Source organism: Rattus norvegicus, chromosome 18 (assembly GCF_021556685.1).
Source record: "Rattus norvegicus strain SHRSP/BbbUtx chromosome 18, alternate assembly SHRSP_T2T, whole genome shotgun sequence".
NCBI classification, from domain to species: Eukaryota; Metazoa; Chordata; class Mammalia; order Rodentia; family Muridae; genus Rattus; species Rattus norvegicus.
In genome coordinates this window covers 14,245,779-14,263,553 of record NC_141551.1, presented here as the reverse complement: position 1 = coordinate 14,263,553, position 17,775 = coordinate 14,245,779, and the positions used below count along the sequence as shown (strand labels likewise).

The 17,775-nt window shown below is 38.8% G+C and overlaps 1 protein-coding gene across 8 annotated transcripts in view; it reads left to right on the top strand.

Moving 5' to 3' along the window:
• The window catches only part of Nol4 (nucleolar protein 4), a 362,305-nt gene that overhangs the window by 220,124 nt on the left and 124,406 nt on the right, over positions 1–17,775 (top strand). For 6 of the 8 annotated variants that reach the window (NM_001415694.1, XM_087593008.1, XM_087593005.1 and 3 more), the window contains 1 exon segment: positions 13,581–13,864. In NM_001415694.1, coding sequence (NP_001402623.1) covers positions 13,581–13,864 — 284 coding nt within the window. 8 annotated transcript variants of the gene reach the window in all.

Below are 17,775 nucleotides of genomic sequence, written 5' to 3'. Positions count from 1 at the left end.
AGGAGCTGAGAAGAAGGTATATCCTTTTGCTTTAGGATAGAATGTTCTATAAATATCCGTTAAGTCCATTTGGCTCATGACTTCTCTTAGTCTGTCGACATCACTGTTTAATTTCTGTTTCCATGATCTGTCCATTGATGAGAGTGGGGTGTTGAAATCTCCCACTATTATTGTGTGAGGTGCAATGTGTGTTTTGAGCTTTAGTAAGGTTTCTTTTACGTATGTAGGTGCCCTTGCATTTGGGGCATAGATATTTAGGATTGAGAGTTCATCTTGGTGGATTTTTCCTTTGATGAATATGAAGTGTCCTTCCTTATCTTTTTTGATGACTTTTAATTGGAAATTGATTTTATTTGATATTAGAATGGCTACTCCAGCTTGCTTCTTCTGACCATTTGCTTGGAAAGTTGTTTTCCAGCCTTTCACTCTGAGGTAGTGTCTGTCTTTGTCTCTGAGGTGTGTTTCCTGTAGGCAGCAGAATGCAGGGTCCTCGTTGCGTATCCAGTTTGTTAATCTATGTCTTTTTATTGGGGAGTTGAGGCCATTGATATTGAGAGATATTAAGGAATAGTGATTATTGCTTCCCGTTAAATTCATATTTGGATGTGAGGTTATGTTTGTGTGCTGTCATTCTCTTTGTTTTGTTGCCAAGACGATTAGTTTCTTGCTTCTTCTAGGGTATAGCTTGCCTCCTTATATTGGGCTTTACCATTTATTATCCTTTGTAGTGCTGGATTTGTAGAAAGATATTGTGTAAATTTGGTTTTGTCATGGAATATCTTGGTTTCTCCATCAATGTTAATTGAGAGTTTTGCTGGATACAGTAACCTGGGCTGGCATTTGTGTTCTCTTAGGGTCTGTATGACATCAGTCCAGGATCTTCTGGCCTTCATAGTTTCTGGTAAGAAGTCTGGTGTGATTCTGATAGGTCTGCCTTTATATGTTACTTGACCTTTTTCCCTTACTGCTTTTAATATTCTTTCCTAATTTGTGCGTTTGGTGTTTTGACAATTATGTGACGGGAGGTGTTTCTTTTCTGGTCCAATCTATTTGGAGTTCTGTAGGCTTCTTGTATGTTTATGGGTATCTCTTTTTTTAGGTTAGGGAAGTTTTCTTCTATGATTTTGTTGAAGATATTTACTGGTCCTTTGAGCTGGGAGTCTTCACTCTCTTCTATACCTATTATCCTTAGGTTTGATCTTCTCATTGAGTCCTGGATTTCCTGTATGTTTTGGACCAGTAGCTTTTTCCGCTTTACATTATCTTTGACAGTTGAGTCAATGATTTCTATGGAATCTTCTGCTCCTGAGATTCTCTCTTCTATTTCTTGTATTCTGTTGGTGAAGCTTGTATCTACAGCTCCTTGTCTCTTCTTTTGGTTTTCTATATCCAGTGTTGTTTCCATGTGTTCTTTCTTGATTGCTTCTATTTCCATTTTTAATTCCTTCAACTGTTTGATTGTGTTTTCCTGGAATTCTTTCAGGGATTTTTGTGTCTCCTCTCTATGGGCTTCTACTTGTTTATTTATGTTTTCCTGGAATTCTTTCAGGGATTTTTGTGTCTCCTCTCTATGGGCTTCTACTTGTTTATTTATGTTTTCCTGGAATTCTTTCAGGGATTATTGCGATTCTTTCAGGCATTTTTGCGATTCCTCTCTGTAGGCTTCTACTTGTTCTGTAAGGGAGTTCTTCACGTCTTTCTTGAAGTCCTCCAGCATCATGATCAAATATGATTTTGAAACTAGATCTTGCTTTTCTGGTGTGTTTGGATATTCCATGTTTGTTTTGATGGGAGAATTGGGCTCCGATGGTGCCATGTAGTCTTGGTTTCTGTTGCTTGTGTTCCTGCGCTTGCCTCTCGCCATCAGATTATCTCTAGTGTTACTTTGTTCTGCTATTTCTGACAGTGGCTAGACTGTCCTATAAGCCTGTGTGTCAGGAGTGCTGTAGACCTGTTTTCCTCTCTTTCAGTCAGTTATGGGGACAGAGTGTTCTGCTTTCCGGCGTGTAGTTTTTCCTCTCTACAGGTCTTCAGCTGTTCCTGTGGGCCTGTGTCTTGAGTTCACCAGGCAGCTTTCTTGTAGCAGAAAAGTTGGTCTTACCTGTGGTCCCGGGGCTCAAGTTCGCTCGTGGGGTGCTGCCCACGGGCTCTCTGCAGCGGCAGCAACCAGGAAGACCTGTGCCGCCCCTTCCGGGAGCTTCAGTGCACCAGGGTTCCAGATGATCTTTGGCTTTTTCCCCTGGCGTCCGAGATGTGTGTGCAGAGAGCAGTCTCTTCTGGTTTCCCAGGCTTGTCTGCCTCTCTGAAGGTTCAGCTCTCCCTCCCACGGGATTTGGGTGCAGAGAACTGTTTATCCGGTCTGTTTCCTTCAGGTTCTGGTGGTGTCTCAGGCCGGGGTCCTGCCGCTCCTGGGCCCTCCCCCACGGGAGCCCAGAGGCCTTATACATTTCCTCTTGGGCCAGGGATGTGGGCAGGGGTGAGCAGTGTTGGTGGTCTCTTCCGCTCTGCAGCCTCAGGAGTGCCCACCTGACCAGGCGGTTGGGTCTCTCTCCTCTTAGTTTTAAGGACAATGTCTGTACTGATGTGATACTCTCTGTCTTTCCATGTATCCATCACTCCTTTGGAAAAATATCCTTTCATGTGTCCTATACAAAGTATCTCTCCTATGGCTGGATGTTCTTTTCATTATTAGTTTTGATAAGTAAAGAGAACAATGGTGTTGGGCCTTTCATCTGAGAAGTCCCTAGATGTAAGTAGGTGGGACTAAACTATGTTCTGGTTGAATCTTTATGAACTTAGCTTTCTGGGTTGTCTGTCCTATTTATTTAATTCAACTGCTATCCACTGCCTCTCATGACACCAACAATCAGCCAACTGTTAAGAATAAATGATATTCTTGACATGTGAAGTATTAATTATATTCATCTCTCTCATTTGGTAAGTAAACTCTTGCAGAAGAAATACTTCTAGAGCTGAAGAGTTGGCAAGGTGAGGCACAGAGCTTGCTGTGCAAGCATAAGGACCCAAATCAGCACTTTGAGTCTGAATCAAACAGTTACCTCAGCATTGAGGTGTGAGGACAGGCAGATTCATGGAACTTCAAAGGGGCTCTTCAATTATATCCAACTCCACAGTTTTTGTATGTGTTGTCTCATAAGCTATAACATGCTCTATGTTTCAATGTTATAGTCCCTCATTAAGGGAATTCAGGACAGAAGCTCAAGCAGGAACTGAAGCAAAAGACCAGGGAGCAATATTGGTCACTGGCTCCTTACTCCCTTACTTCTGCTCAACCATATTTTTATTTAACCAAAGACCCCATGGCTTGGGATGACACAGCCTGTAGAGGACTAGGCCCTCAAATATCAATCAGCAGTCATACTATATACCACAAGCATTTCCATGGCCAAACTGACTAGGGAATCTCTCAATTGAAACTCCATCAGATAACTCTGAGCTGTGTGAATTTGACATCTGAAGCTAACTGACCAATTAGGTTTTCTACAAAGCCAAAGAAATATTTCTCTGTAGTGAAAACACTTTAAGGTTATGTTTTTGGGGATGGTGGTGGTAAAAGAACAGCAATTTCACCAAATTAAAGAAGACAAATACAGAATTGATAACTTATTGGAAAATCTATTGGTGTCTACAGAATCTGTTTTAAAATGATCACCCACTAACGTGGAAAGATTATAACCAGAAAAACAATGGAAGTTCAGTAGTAACACTTTTTTATACTTTCTATGAGTTAGAAAATACCAGGTTCCTATGACACATTTCCTGTTTCCTAGCTTCCTTTCTTCTAAGATGGTGTAATGCCCCAAAAGACCTGCACTTCTAGATTAGGAGGAAAGAACCGCTCTCCAGCTTCTGCAGTGACTTGTTTAGACACACAACGTTTGGCTGTTATCACACACAGGACACCACTGCACATCACTAAACCATCTCACAGACCCAAAGACACTTGTAATGAGTACTTGACATAAGCCTGGACATTCATTTATTTCCATATGAAGCTAGTGGTACATATAAGCTATTTCCATCTTTTTTTATCCAGTGGTTGTAGAGAGAAGACCCATTGTCCTGAGTGGGGTGATCTAATTTTCGGCTCATGAACAAGGGAAATATATAATATATAATTGATGATTAATTGGTATATTTACTAACTAATTTATATACACCAGTGAGGTAATCAAAGATATATAGTTGGTAACCCAAGATTTTACTCTGGTTCCAAGCTACAAATTGTATTGATGATGAGCAAACTTCAATGTACAGCCCACATTTTCATTCCTTCTTGCAGATGTTAAGCTACTCTGGGACTTGCAGGGTGTATGTCTTAGAACAAGATCTTTTCTTTGCCAGCAAGAATTGTGCTGATAGCATCTTCCCTTCTGCAGAGAAATATAAGGGGTGCATCAGGTGTCTTCTGAGGACACACTTTTTAACCTGTTTTGCTGTTTGCTTTGCTATTCTGTGGAGGATCACCCCAGGTTTCATGCACAACCCGTGTTTGATCCAGACAGCAAGGGAACCCTTTCTCTGTTTATTTCATGTGTTCAATCTCTCATGATATGCCTGGGAGATTCTGTGATGTGGATACCCATCCTATCATTGCTCTTACAAGGATCAAAGAGAAGCCAGTCAAGATCCTATTCAATTACTTCATACATAAACCTATCACATCTTGGTCTTTTGTATTTTTTATTTCTTTTCAGTTCTTGAGAAGAAAGGATGTTCTGATTTATTTTTGACCTTAAAAATATGACATACACACACTCAAAGCCTTCTGAGCTTGTTGGCTGAACTAAGTGTTAATATAGGGCAACCTCCTTTATGATCACATTCATTTTGGCCTCAAGGAGAACATATCTTTTCAAAATAACTTACTGTAAATCTCTGCTCTTGTTTGTGTGACTTAGTTATCAGTTTGTATCAGTTATAATTACAACTTGAGCCATTTCTCCTGGAAACTGTCAAATAATCTGCTAATGGAATGACCTTTTATAACTTATGCACGATGATGTCTTGTTACTGCTGTACACCTAATGTTTTCAGGTGCTATCCCCCAGGTGGTTTTCTATTACCTTTCTCTGAATACTCTGGTTTCCATGCAATAACAGTCTTAGGTCCATCTTAACCTTAACGGGAGATTTTTGTCATTGTAAATATATGCAATATAAAGCTAAACGTAGCCTAGTCCACAGCTTGTCTTAGCTTTAATTTATGGTAGCAAACAGCTACATTAGTGCATGAATACCATTCACACTTGCTTTACTGCTTTTTCTTAACTACGATGCTGTTCAATCTATTCATCTAATCTGTTTTTGAGTCCTTATCTGTGTCTGTAATGTTACTTTTGTGTAAAAAAAAAATTAGGCTAGGTTCTGCAGAGGAGTCCAAAGGCATATGAAAGGACCACAATCTGTGCAAGACCCCTCTAGACCAAGTTCTCAGCACAAAGGAGATTTATTTGCTCTGGAGAGACAAAGGACTATGTTGACAGAAAATAAGAGACAAAGATAGGAGATAGAGGACTAGGGAGAAGAGAAAAGAAACACAGGCTAGGGGCAGAGAATATTTATCATGGAGTGGCAAGGGCTGCCTCTGGATAGAGAGGAGACCAACATGGTCCATGGGCAACAAGCAGTTTGTAAAGGCAAGGGGGAATCCAATGTGAGGATGAATTGATTTGTTTTGATTGGGCCATGTTAATTATGGTTCCCAAAGGAGAGCTTTTGATTGCTGGGCTTTAATACTTTGATAGCTGGACGTTGGTGGTCAACCTTGGGAGAAGGAAATGGGCACATAAGGGAATAGATCTTGGTGACTAGCTTTAGGAATGTAATCTAACGGTTTTTAGTTAGCAAGCAGAGGAAATGGAGAATCAAGAGTCATAGTTGCCATGCTCTTGCCTACTTGAACCTAGTTATATAAAATATAAAATACCTAGGCTCTGTTGAAATGGCTCAGGGGCTAATCTGCTGATTTAAGTTTTACCAAGCAACCATGAGGACCTGAATTCAGATCCTTGGAGGTGCATAAATGCTAGTAATCTTATAATATCAACCTCAGTACATAGGTACAGGACAGGCCAGATTAGCCATATAGCGGAACCCTCAGTTTGACTGAGAAACTCTCCCTCTGTAAATGAGACGGAAGCACAGAAGGCCTGGTTCCCATCTACTCTGGCCACGCGAAAGAACACAGAGAAAAGCATACGTGCATTACACGTACGCATGAACACGCACACACACACACGGAATCACATAAACCCATACCCATGAAATTAGAGAGAGAAAACCATTGTGAAATGCTTAGCTTATGGAAATTTAAACTCTAATTGGTTAATGATACACATTTTGAAAATCATGGCTAGAAAAGCCTTTCAAGAAAGGCAAATAAGTCAACTGCTATTAACATGTGCCAAATCAGCCCTGGAGGAAAAGACCTGGACACTGGCAAAGGTGGTGGAATTGATAATTTATGTACAATAGTACAATTTAAGACAAATAAATTAAGTTGCAGGTTAACTAATTCAAGCTCACCTTATCTTGAATATGTAGATGAATCAGAGTGTATGTATGTGTGTGTGTGTGTGTGTGTGTGTGTGTGTGTGTGTTTGTGGTGTTTGAAAATGACTATCAAATCATATTTAAAATATTAAAGTTGAATACACAATTGAAGCTACTCAGTTCTGTAATATACTAAATAAGCCAACAGGTAAATGTCAAAAAATATTTTGAAGATTAGAAAATAAACCATAGAAATTTATTACATTAATGTTCATTTATAAGATTAAATACTTAAATACTACACCGAGTAGTTTTGTAATGGGTCATTTGATAAGTGGACTCTCCTAAGTCTTGACTGATATTATCATTATCAATGAGTTTATCCAAGTTCCTGGCTTGGGTGATGTATTAAGTTATCATGGAGATAAGAATCCGTGGGAAAGCACCCACAGTTCTGTGAAGTCCACACCCCGTGTTGTTATTATGTAGGATCTCCTCCTAGCTCTTTGCTTGTTTCTGGAGCTGCTTATGAGAAATTGAATAAACTTTAAACAGTAACCTTATGTATAGTCTTGAGGTTTTTTTTCCTTCAGACTCTCCCTCTCTTACCACATCTTCCCTGACATCTTGATGCCATGGTTCTTGTTCTACCTGATTTAATAAGAATCACTTCTAGGTTATGAAATATGGGAAAACAGGGATATTTGTGATTTTCCTTCATTGAACATGCCTCTATGTTAATTTCACCTTATATAAAACTCTCAGGAACTTGATATTGTTTTGCTCCTGATTTGACAGTTTTGTTTTAGCCTAATGTCAGAACAATGTATATGGTTTATATTTGAAATTGCCATGCCCAGTGGAGAATGTTGTCCACTATGAGTGTTTAATAGAAGTTTATTTTTAGTATTTATGTTATGTGTATTCCCTACACACACACACACACACACACACACACACACACACACACACCACAGCATGTACATGCAGTGCCCACAGAAGTCAGAAAAGTGCATTGTATACCCTTGAACTGGAGTTTCAGAAGTTTGTGATGAGTACTCTAAATCCTCTGAAGGAGCAGCAAGTGCTCATATCCACTGAGCTACTTCTCCAGCCTCTGGTAGAACATGTACTACAAAATAAGTCAAGATTACCTTTGGTTGATAGATAACAATTGGCTTCATTGTTGGATCCCTGGGTTGAATTTAAGTTATATGCCGTTCTCTACATTACCTTCTTACAGTTATTCTAATTTTAAGAACGAATTAAATGCTCCCAAACAAAGCAAGACAAGCCTATATTCTGCAGTATTAGTTCAGTTAAAAACTAAAGGCGTTATTTTCTCACCTTCAGTAAAATCAATTCTATGCTTTAAAAACCAATGTTCTGTGCTCTTTCCAGTGTTTGTCAGACCTGCTTTTATTTACCACAGTAAATTTGTCCTTGGTGTGATATTTTGATCTCAGGCCTTGGCTTCATTTTCCGGTAAACACTCAAGGTTATGTTGTCCAATAGTATACAATCTGAAGAATTTTGTGCAATGCAAATAAATGGTGTATTTTTAAAAAATTATTTAATTAATTAGTTAATTACTTTGAATCAAGGTTTCATTTGACACCAAGTTTCAAACCCATTATCGTCCTGCCTTAGCATGTCAGATGCTGGGGCTCTAACATTTCAAACTATTTTATTAGATTTTTTTCCTGTCTTGGGAAACCAAACCTCAGGAGTAGGGATTTAAATTCTTGTTTATGATGGGAGAGCAACCAAGCATTGAGCTCTGGAGTGGGGGGAAATCTGGTCCCACGCTGTATGCGCATGTCTTTAAATTTTGCCAGAGACACTGAGCTTACAGAAGACATCAACAGATTTAAAGGACACGTTAACCTGAACTCACGTTGTAGATAGACTTTGAAAGAACTTTGAAACTTCCTTTTTCTTCTGTGCGTAAGGTTCAAGATTATACACATTTATATGTTGATTCAATGTTTACCCAGAGTGAATAAATGTAACACATTTAGGGGTAAAAACTAACAAAAGAAATGGGTGTTTAGAGCTATAACATCTGACAGATTTTAGGAATAAGCTTCCAAGGATACTTCTTCAAAGTAACAATGCAGTTTTTCCAATTTGTTTTCTCAAAGCCACTGGCTAAAGGGTATGATAAAGGTCTATGGAGAGTGACTAATCAGATACTTAGATGCTTAAGGACTGTACACACACACACACACACACACACACACACACACACACACGCACACACACACACACACACACACACACACACACGCAAACGAGATAGACCAAGAGAGAGGCTTATCCACACAGTATACACACTCATAGTCATACTCAAATACACACAGTAACACTTATACACCATAGACAGGGATAAAGTTTATTTAGGAGGCTTCATAGGGAGAAAGCTACCTATTAAATTTGGTTGCCATTAAAATTACCTCCACTCAGAACAGTGATGAGATTGATCCAAGTAGTCAGATTGCTTCTTGGTCCTTACTAGCTGCTGGTTGGAATGGGGAATAAAGAAGAAGAAGGAGATGAATAGCTTTCCCCTGGGTATTACTACCTCCTCTACAGGACCTAGGGCAGAGATAGCAGGGCTGAAAGTCTCCACAACACAAATTCCACTCCATCAACCTCCTCTAAGGATAGGTTATATCTAACAGTCTCTGCTCATCCATATCAGGGGATTCTACACTATTGTGTCACCACATTCCACACTCTCAGCCACTGCTAGGTATGCTGTAGTACCCAGATTGACTCCTTGAGAGAAGACCCATCAACCTGAAAGCAAGGACCTGAAGCCCCTCCCCTCAATACACACCACCAATAGAAAGAGTCTTCTCTCAGTGTAGCATCCTGTTTGCTACCTACGAGCAGCCAAGGTTGATGGAGCCAACTGCACTGGGTAAGAAGGCACACGACCCCTTGAGAGCAGTGAGTTGATGTGAGTTGGTTATGATAAACTGGAAAATATAAATTTGCTAATATGGTTGAATGAAGCCAAAGAATAAAAATTGTTAATTTATCCTCTAAGGTTTAATCAGTGCTCTACATTGATTGTTTAAATGGGAATACCTAAAATTTGTTTCAAATTTGATTCTTATAAAATTTTAGCATGAGATGTTACTGTTAACCATTTAGATTACAAGGTATGTATACCGAATAAAAATAAATGTAAATTACTGACTTGTTCTATAAAACACATTGATTTACTTAGGAATCAAATATGTAAAGCTATTGAGTTTGGTTACCTTGGTAACATCTGGAGTGAACTACTCCATTTAAAATATTTCTCACATTGCTTATATTTTACATGGAAATTATAATTAAATATTTGTAAAAGAGTCCTCAAATGGTAATTTTCATCCAACCTAATATATAAATAATTTTTCTGTACTACCTATACATCATGATTTCAGATGAAAGGAAAACATAGTAGGTTTAATTTTTAACTATAAAAGAAATTGCATTTGCTTTGTGCTAGCTATTGATCTGATTTAAAGTGTAACACAAATTTACGTTACTCTATATTAGTAAAGCTTTCTTACCAAAACCCAGAATCCTTAATATATATTTAGGGAATACTAGTGAAGAAAAGTTGGATCATGTATCTGTGAGTGAAATTATTACATTGAAATATGCCCATTGTGTTCTTCAGACTCCCCTCAAATAGAACAACAAAAGTAATCGACTGCATATTTGCATAAATGCTTCAATTAGAATAAAATCGCATACTTCTTTTTCCAGATTACTTTTATAGACCATTCCATTTAATTCTGTATTTAAAAATACCACGCGTTCATTGTTAAAAGGTTGGCTTTGTTTTCTGGAAGAAATGGCCATGGAAACTGACGTTACATTGTTAGGGAGCTGTCTCTCGAACATTCCTGCATACGTGTGCTCTGCGCAGAAACTGCTTTTGATTGGAAATATAGTGTATACTGCAGTATAATCTGCCATTTGATCATGTTTTAACTTTTTCACAAATCTGCTTTAAATTATGACTTAATTTTTTTTATTTAAATCCATGCGATGTGTCTTTACTTCCCTTCCCTCCTGGGATGCTGGTGCACATCTGGACACCTGGCTCTCCCATTTCTCCTCTCCACTCTTCTGTTCTTCCTCTCCCTGCCTATCCTTGCCTTCAGAGGGGGCAGTTTTGGTGGCTTCTGACTCTGCTAACTGATCCTCGTTAAACTTTCATTTTACCCCATTCGTTCTCCGGTACTCATAAAATCTGTGCAATGTCTTTAAGGGGGAATTTTAGAGTCTAGTGAGCTCCTTTATCTTAGCTAAGATAGAAACGGGATGTCAAGTTTGAGGCAAGCCTGAGCTACGTGGAAAGATATCGTCTCGTAAAGCTAAACAACTTAAGAAGATATTTTTCCTGTTACCTTTCTTTCTTTTTTTTTTATTAACTTGAGTATTTCTTATATACATTTCGAGTGTTATTCCCTTTCCCGGTTTCCGGGCAAACATTCCCCCCTACCCCCTCCCCTTCCTTATGGGTGTTCCCCTCCCAACCTGTTACCTTTCAAAGCAGTCGTAAACTGTTCCTTTTTACTCCAGACGAGTGCCCTCTAACAGATACATCGCTTCCTGTTCTATCTCCGGATGAGTGCCCTCTAACAGATACATCGCTTCCTGTTCTATCGCTCCCTTCCTTCTTTTCCCATTTTCTTTTTGATGCTCACCATGGTGTCTGTCCATCGCTTTGCTCATGCTGATCATCCTGCTGGGAAAAGTCCTAGCCTCTTCACTTGGCAGATGCTACCTATCTTTAGGAGTTCAATCATGTCACCATACTACCAGAAGTCTGGCTTCTTGTCCTTGATAGCAACCATTTCTCTGTATTATGCTCACTTTTCTATCTCTAATTATATGTGAACTCAATCAAAGCAGAATGTTTATAGGCCAAGTATGTATGTGTGTGTGTGTGTGTGTGTGTGTGTGTGTGTGTGTGTGTGTGTGTGTGTGTGTGTGTGTGTATTGGATTCAGGATAGGTCTAAAATGATCTGTAGGGTAAGTAAATAAGCAGATCATTTTAGAGTTTCAATGTGTATTACTATGAATGCAATAAACATTAACTATTCCATTACACCCCACAAAACAATGCATATTTTTATTATATCCAGAAGTGTGTAAAAATCACACTGCATTTTGTTTCTCTTACTCATTTGTATTCCTGTGGTTGCAATTTATTAATACTCTTAGAGAAGTGATTTTGCAGATCTATTCTCTATGAACCTTCATAGTCCATGATATTTTGACATAGGAAAAATATAATATTTTTTTTGTAAATTTTATCTATGTATCTCTCCTGTATACATTGAAACAAACTCTAGCCAGCCTTTCCTATTCAATACTTAATGAGGTGCATTTCCCTAAATATTAAAATGGAATATGAGTAACTACTAAGTATATAATATATTAGATATATGTTATGTTCATCCTGGATATATATAATGTATTATAATATTTTAACTATTTCATTAATTAGCTCACTTTCCTATTTTTGTAAATCTTTGCCATTTCTGAATTTTTTTGTTATTCAGATCAACCCTGGTAGAATTATATTTTTAGCTTCACAGAGATATACACAAAGATTAAAAGATAAAATTGTCTACACCTAAAACTCCCTCAAGTACAATGCTTGGGACAAAGATTATGAGTGGTTTTAATATACTTTACATAAATACTTAATACTCATCAAAGATGTGGCAATGTATCCACCTGGATAGGAGCTGCCATTTATGAATGAATTGCCCCAAGTCTGCATGTTCTTTTTTATAAATTATTAATCATTCTATTCATTTGCATATCAATGCTATCCCCTTTCCCATTTATCCATCCACAAACATCCATACTATCTCCCTTCTTCCCCCTCCCCTTTTCCTCTATGAGGGTGCTCCTCCCCATATTCACCTACTCTTTTTTTTAATTGGATATTTTTTATTTACATTTCTTATGTTATCTGCTTTCCCAGTTTCCTGTCCATAACCCCCTATCCCATTCTCCTCCCCCTTTTTCTATGAGGGTGCTTCCCCACCTATTCACCCATTCCTTCCTGCCTCCCCAACCTGGCATTCCCCTGTACTGGGGGGGGGGGTCCAGCTTTGGCAGGACCAAGGGCTTCTCCTCCCATTGGTGTCTGACAAAGCCATCCTCTGCTACATATGCAGCTGGAGCCATTGTTCTGTCTATGTGTAATCTTTGGGCCATTCACCCACTCTTGCTTCACTGCTCTAGCATCCCTGTCTGCTCTTGCATGAAGCCTCCACCAGACCAAGGGCTTCCCTTCCCTTTAATGTCAGATAAGGCCATCCTCTGCTACATATGTATCTGGAGCCATGGCTCCCTCCATATATGGTCTTTGGTTGGTGGTTTAGTCCCTGGGAGCTCTGGGGGTCCAGTTAGTTGATGTTGTTATTCTTCCTATGGGGTTGCAATCTCCTTCAGCTCCTTAGTTCTTTCCCCAGGTCTTCCATTGGGGTCCTCATGCTCAGTCCAATGGTTGGCTGAAAGTATCTGCATCTGTATTAGTCAGGTGCTGGTAGAACCTCTCAGGTTACTGCCATACCAGGCTCTTGTTGGTGTGGTGTGGTGTGGGGGTTTGGTATCTGTAGATGTGATAGATGTTTACCTGAGGTGTTCTTTGGATGGCTTTTCCTTCAGTCTCTGTTCCATTTTTGTGTCCTTGTATTTCCTTTGGACAGGAACATTTCTGAATATTCTTAATGGAGAAATCACACCAATTTGCAAAGCAATTGGTAATCAACTAATTCACTTTATTAGATTTGACTTTTCCTTCAGACTGCTGTTGATATAAACTTCTTTTCTTATTTGATATCATGTTTGTGCTTTAGTGTGCTTACTAGATTCAAAAATAACAATTGTTGCTTCAGAACCAGGTTACCCCTTAGTTAAATTACATATAGGACTAAAATTAGAGGCACATTGCTACATTTCTTTCAGAACTTAGTCGACACTAGTTGTAGATGATCTGACGTATTACTTAAATTATCAATCTTTCTTCCTAACAGATGACTCTGCTGCAGAGAGCTCTAATGGCAATGAGACTCTGGGGCACAGTTCAGTTGCTTCCGGGGGAGCACATGGCAGGGAGCCTGGGGACTCCAGCAGTGATGGCAAAACGGGGCTGGAGCAGGAAGAACAGCCACTGAACCTGAGTGACAGTCCCCGCTCTGCACAGCTGACTTCGGAATACAGGGTAGAGGACCAAGGCAGTAATGGGAAAAACAAGTATAAGAATCTTCTAATCTCCGACCTCAAGATGGAAAGAGAGGCAAGAGAAAATGGAAGCAAGGTAAGGTTCCACTCCGTCGCCAAGTGGGTCAGTGGGTCATAAAGGTCAAGTTGGTCACAGACATACATTACTAATAAACTTATAATCATGCATTATGTATGTTCACAAAATGTTATGTCAGGGGTAATAGAGCCAAGTGAAATATGTCTCAGAGCTGTGGGTGTTATCTGATACAGAGAATCGTTTGATTTAATGCATTTCATTTCTATAATCTACTTACGGATCAGTTCCCTGGGAATTTTCCAAGTGCAAATGTGAAAGGTCTGGTTTCAGTTCACAATTTTGAACAATAAAAGGATCACTCCCTCCTTTCCCTAGATTGAATAGGCGACAGGCCAGTGAAGTTTCAATTAAATTCTCCTGTTTGCTTTAGAGACCTAATTGGCTTTAGGGAGGCCAGAGAACCGTGAAGTGCCCAAGTTAGAATTTGTAGATCAAATATACGCAGGGAATAGTGAGCTGTCAGTATACAAGAAGGAATTCATAAATTAAGTATGTGCAGAAAGGCATAATGGAGAAGCAGTAACCTATTGCGGATATATTACCTATACTGAATAAATTAAACTAAACTGTAACCTCCATGCTCAGTTGTTTTACTTAAAAACTTTAATATTAATATTTTACCAGTTTAAAAGTATCTACACTGGAAATTTTACTGTGCTTATTTAAAAGACTCATTTTATTCTATTGATGATAGTGAGCTTGTGAGCCTCTTAGCCAAGCTCATCGAATTATGCCGCTGAGGTCTACCCAGCTGATATGAGAGGATGTCAGAAACAGTATTTTTGAGGGTACCGCACTTGGACAGAGCTGAGAATATTATGTCATTCTTCATTTTGATGTCATTGATTCAATCTTGTTATGGACCTAGCTTTTGACATCGTATTCTGTAAGCAAAGTGTCTCAGCCTAAATTAATGTCTTAATTTGCAAAGGTCCCCTGTTTCTGAAATTGACTGTTTAAATCTCCTCCTTGCCTGAGGGTTTATCCTCTTTTAGGCAAGTCACTTGATACCATAGGACACTTAAGCTCATTGCCTGAGAGACGAAGCTACCATGTTTGCTCTGGTAAATGCACAAATACATTTTTCATTGGCTCAAAGTTAGATCACATCACATAAGTGACATGATTTGAAGCATTGCATACAATTTATAGAATAGGACAACACTTTTTTTCTTCATTCTACAATATCTTGCCTTCATAAAGCCTGGAAAATCACACAGCATATGAGTACAAATAGGGCAGCTTATGTGATCTTACATTGGAATTTTGGGGTTCTAGGCATCCATAAGCTTTAGGGATCTGTATCTCAGTTTTAGAACTATAACATCTTCATGGAGTTAAAGGTTTTCTAATTCAACATTAAGCATTTGAAAAGCATCTTTATCCCTCTAATACAGATATCACAAAGGGGACGACCAGTGGCAGAGCTTTCTCTACCTGTTCCAAAACTGTCTGAAATTAATTGTTAAATGCTATTTTCATGTCAGTTATTTGCAGCTCTTGGGGAATGGTTTTGATCTTCTTTGGAATTGTGGGACCTTCATATTCTAAACCTAACAGGACACCCATACCTGATTCTTTAAGGATCAAAGCACCATTGGTAATCTTGACACCATGACCCTGGGCTGCCATTTTTTGTTTAAAGAATGCCTTTTGTCATGGGTAAGATCCATGCCATAGAAGTTGGCTGGTTTTGATATCAAACTATTTTTATTAGATATCATGTTTGTGCTTTAATTTTTTGCTAGATTAAAAATAACAATTGTTGCTTCAAAGCAAGGTTTTTAGCTTGAATTTCTTGAATGCAATATATTTTATTAGGTGGGCAAAGTTCAGTCCAAAGCAGAACCTGTGAGGGTATTGTGTCCAGTGCTGGCTCTTTGACTCCCTGTGAATTCTGTTTCTCTGCTATTTCTTTCATTGACCATAGCTGGTACATTCACATTTTACCGACATTTTTTGGAAACAACCTTCTTGGCTCCTCTTTTGGTTTCTGATTTAGGTACTTATTCGTGCCAACTTCCTTTGTGCTATTTAGAGATCCAAAAAGCAAACTGTTTTTATGTGATACATGTTTATTGAATCTTATATCTGGAATTAATCTTTGGTTCAGTCTTTTATTATTTCTCCTTCTTAGTCATTGTTACATGAGAAGTTATGTTAGTTAAAACATTTGTAATATGAGGCATTTGATTATTTTTTCTTTTTGGAAAGTAGCAAATATGTAAGACTACTTACTTTATTTTACTTACTTACTCACTCCCTCCCTTCAATTTACTACAGTCTGTATGTGGGAATACAAAATGGAGACATATGTCTGAAATCTCTCCAGAGAGTGAGGCAGGAGCATCACGAGGTTCAGGTTAGTTTGTGCTATATAGTAAGACCCAGTCGTGAAAGGATAGAGACTAGGTAAATCAATAAAAACAAAAACTAGCATATTAGACATCTCAAATTTAAACAATTGGTCCATGTTCATTCGAAAGCAGATAAGAAAGCAAATTCAACTGGCAACAGTTCCAGACTTCCTTGTAAGATGATAGAGTATAAATGATTCTTTTCGTTGAATTATTTTTACATGTATGTGTGAATGCCAGCATGTATATACATATACTACCTGCATGCAGTGCCCATGTAAGTGAGAAGAGTGTGTTGAATCTCATGGAGCTAGAAACATCAATCCTTCTAAGTTGCTATGTGGGTGCTTGGAGCCTGACTCTCTTTCCTTTGCAAAGTCAGCAAGGGCTCCTCCCTGCTGAGCCATAGCTCAAGACCCTGAAAATCTTCCTATTACAAATACAGACATATATATGTTCCTATGCTAAAACAGTAAGAGTTCAAATTAGAAAAGCTACTGATATTAGAGTAATCTCAGGACTTAGAGGAAGGAGGGAATTGTAGGATTGTCAGTTTTCTTGGGGGAGGGGTGAATCTCTTGCTAGGCACTGTGAATGGCCTTTACCTCAGACAGAGGAAGACATCAATCTCAGGAGCACTGACCGTTGTAAAGTGGGAGCGACTTCAGAACATTTGAAAAATACCTTGCTGTTCCTGTGTGCATAGGATTTATTTCCCAAATACTTGTTGAAGATTCTGTCTCTAGAGTATTATTGTAGAACAAATGAGTGCCTTCAGCGCAGTGTAGCAGAACAGGAAACTTGTCTGATCCTCTAATTGATACATGGGGAAGTAAGCTGGATGGAAAGAGATAATGGCCAAGGGACAGAGGGGCTTCTTTAAGAACATTCTACAGAGAAGTTGGTTCCAGAGATGAGTATAGAAGGGAAACAAAGACTTCCAATGAGGAAGAGGAGAATGAATAAAGCAGAGGATTCAGTCTACTTTGCACATATATCCTAGAGCATACGTGCCCAGGTTGGAGATTTTCAGGGAAAGCTTTAGGGCATTTTAAGACTTTGAGTAATGCTCACTACAGTTAGGTATGATAAAGCTGCCACTAACTTGGTGGTTTATGGAGATTATTCTGGCAACATTGTACTGGATGAGTACAATGAGAACTAAGTACAAGGAGGGATGGACAGAGTATTTCCAGAGCTATTACAACAAGTTACAAGAAAACTAATGGGGATCAGAACCAAGTAGACAGCGATGGGAATGTCAAGCATAGTAAAACAGATGAGCTTTTTCTTTTTCTGTCTGTAGTGTGGGCTGCGTGTATATGTGTGTTGTGAGTATATGTACATGTGTTGTAAGTATGTGTGCAAGTGTGCAGTATGTGTGTGCATGTGTACAGTGTGTGTTTGTGTGGGTGTATGTATGTGTGTTGTGAGTTTATGTGCATGTGTTGTAAGTGTGTGTGCATGTGTGCAGTATGTGTGTGCATGTGTGCAGTGTGTGAGTGTTTGTTTTATGTATATGTGTATGTGTGTGTGTATGTGTGTGTGTGT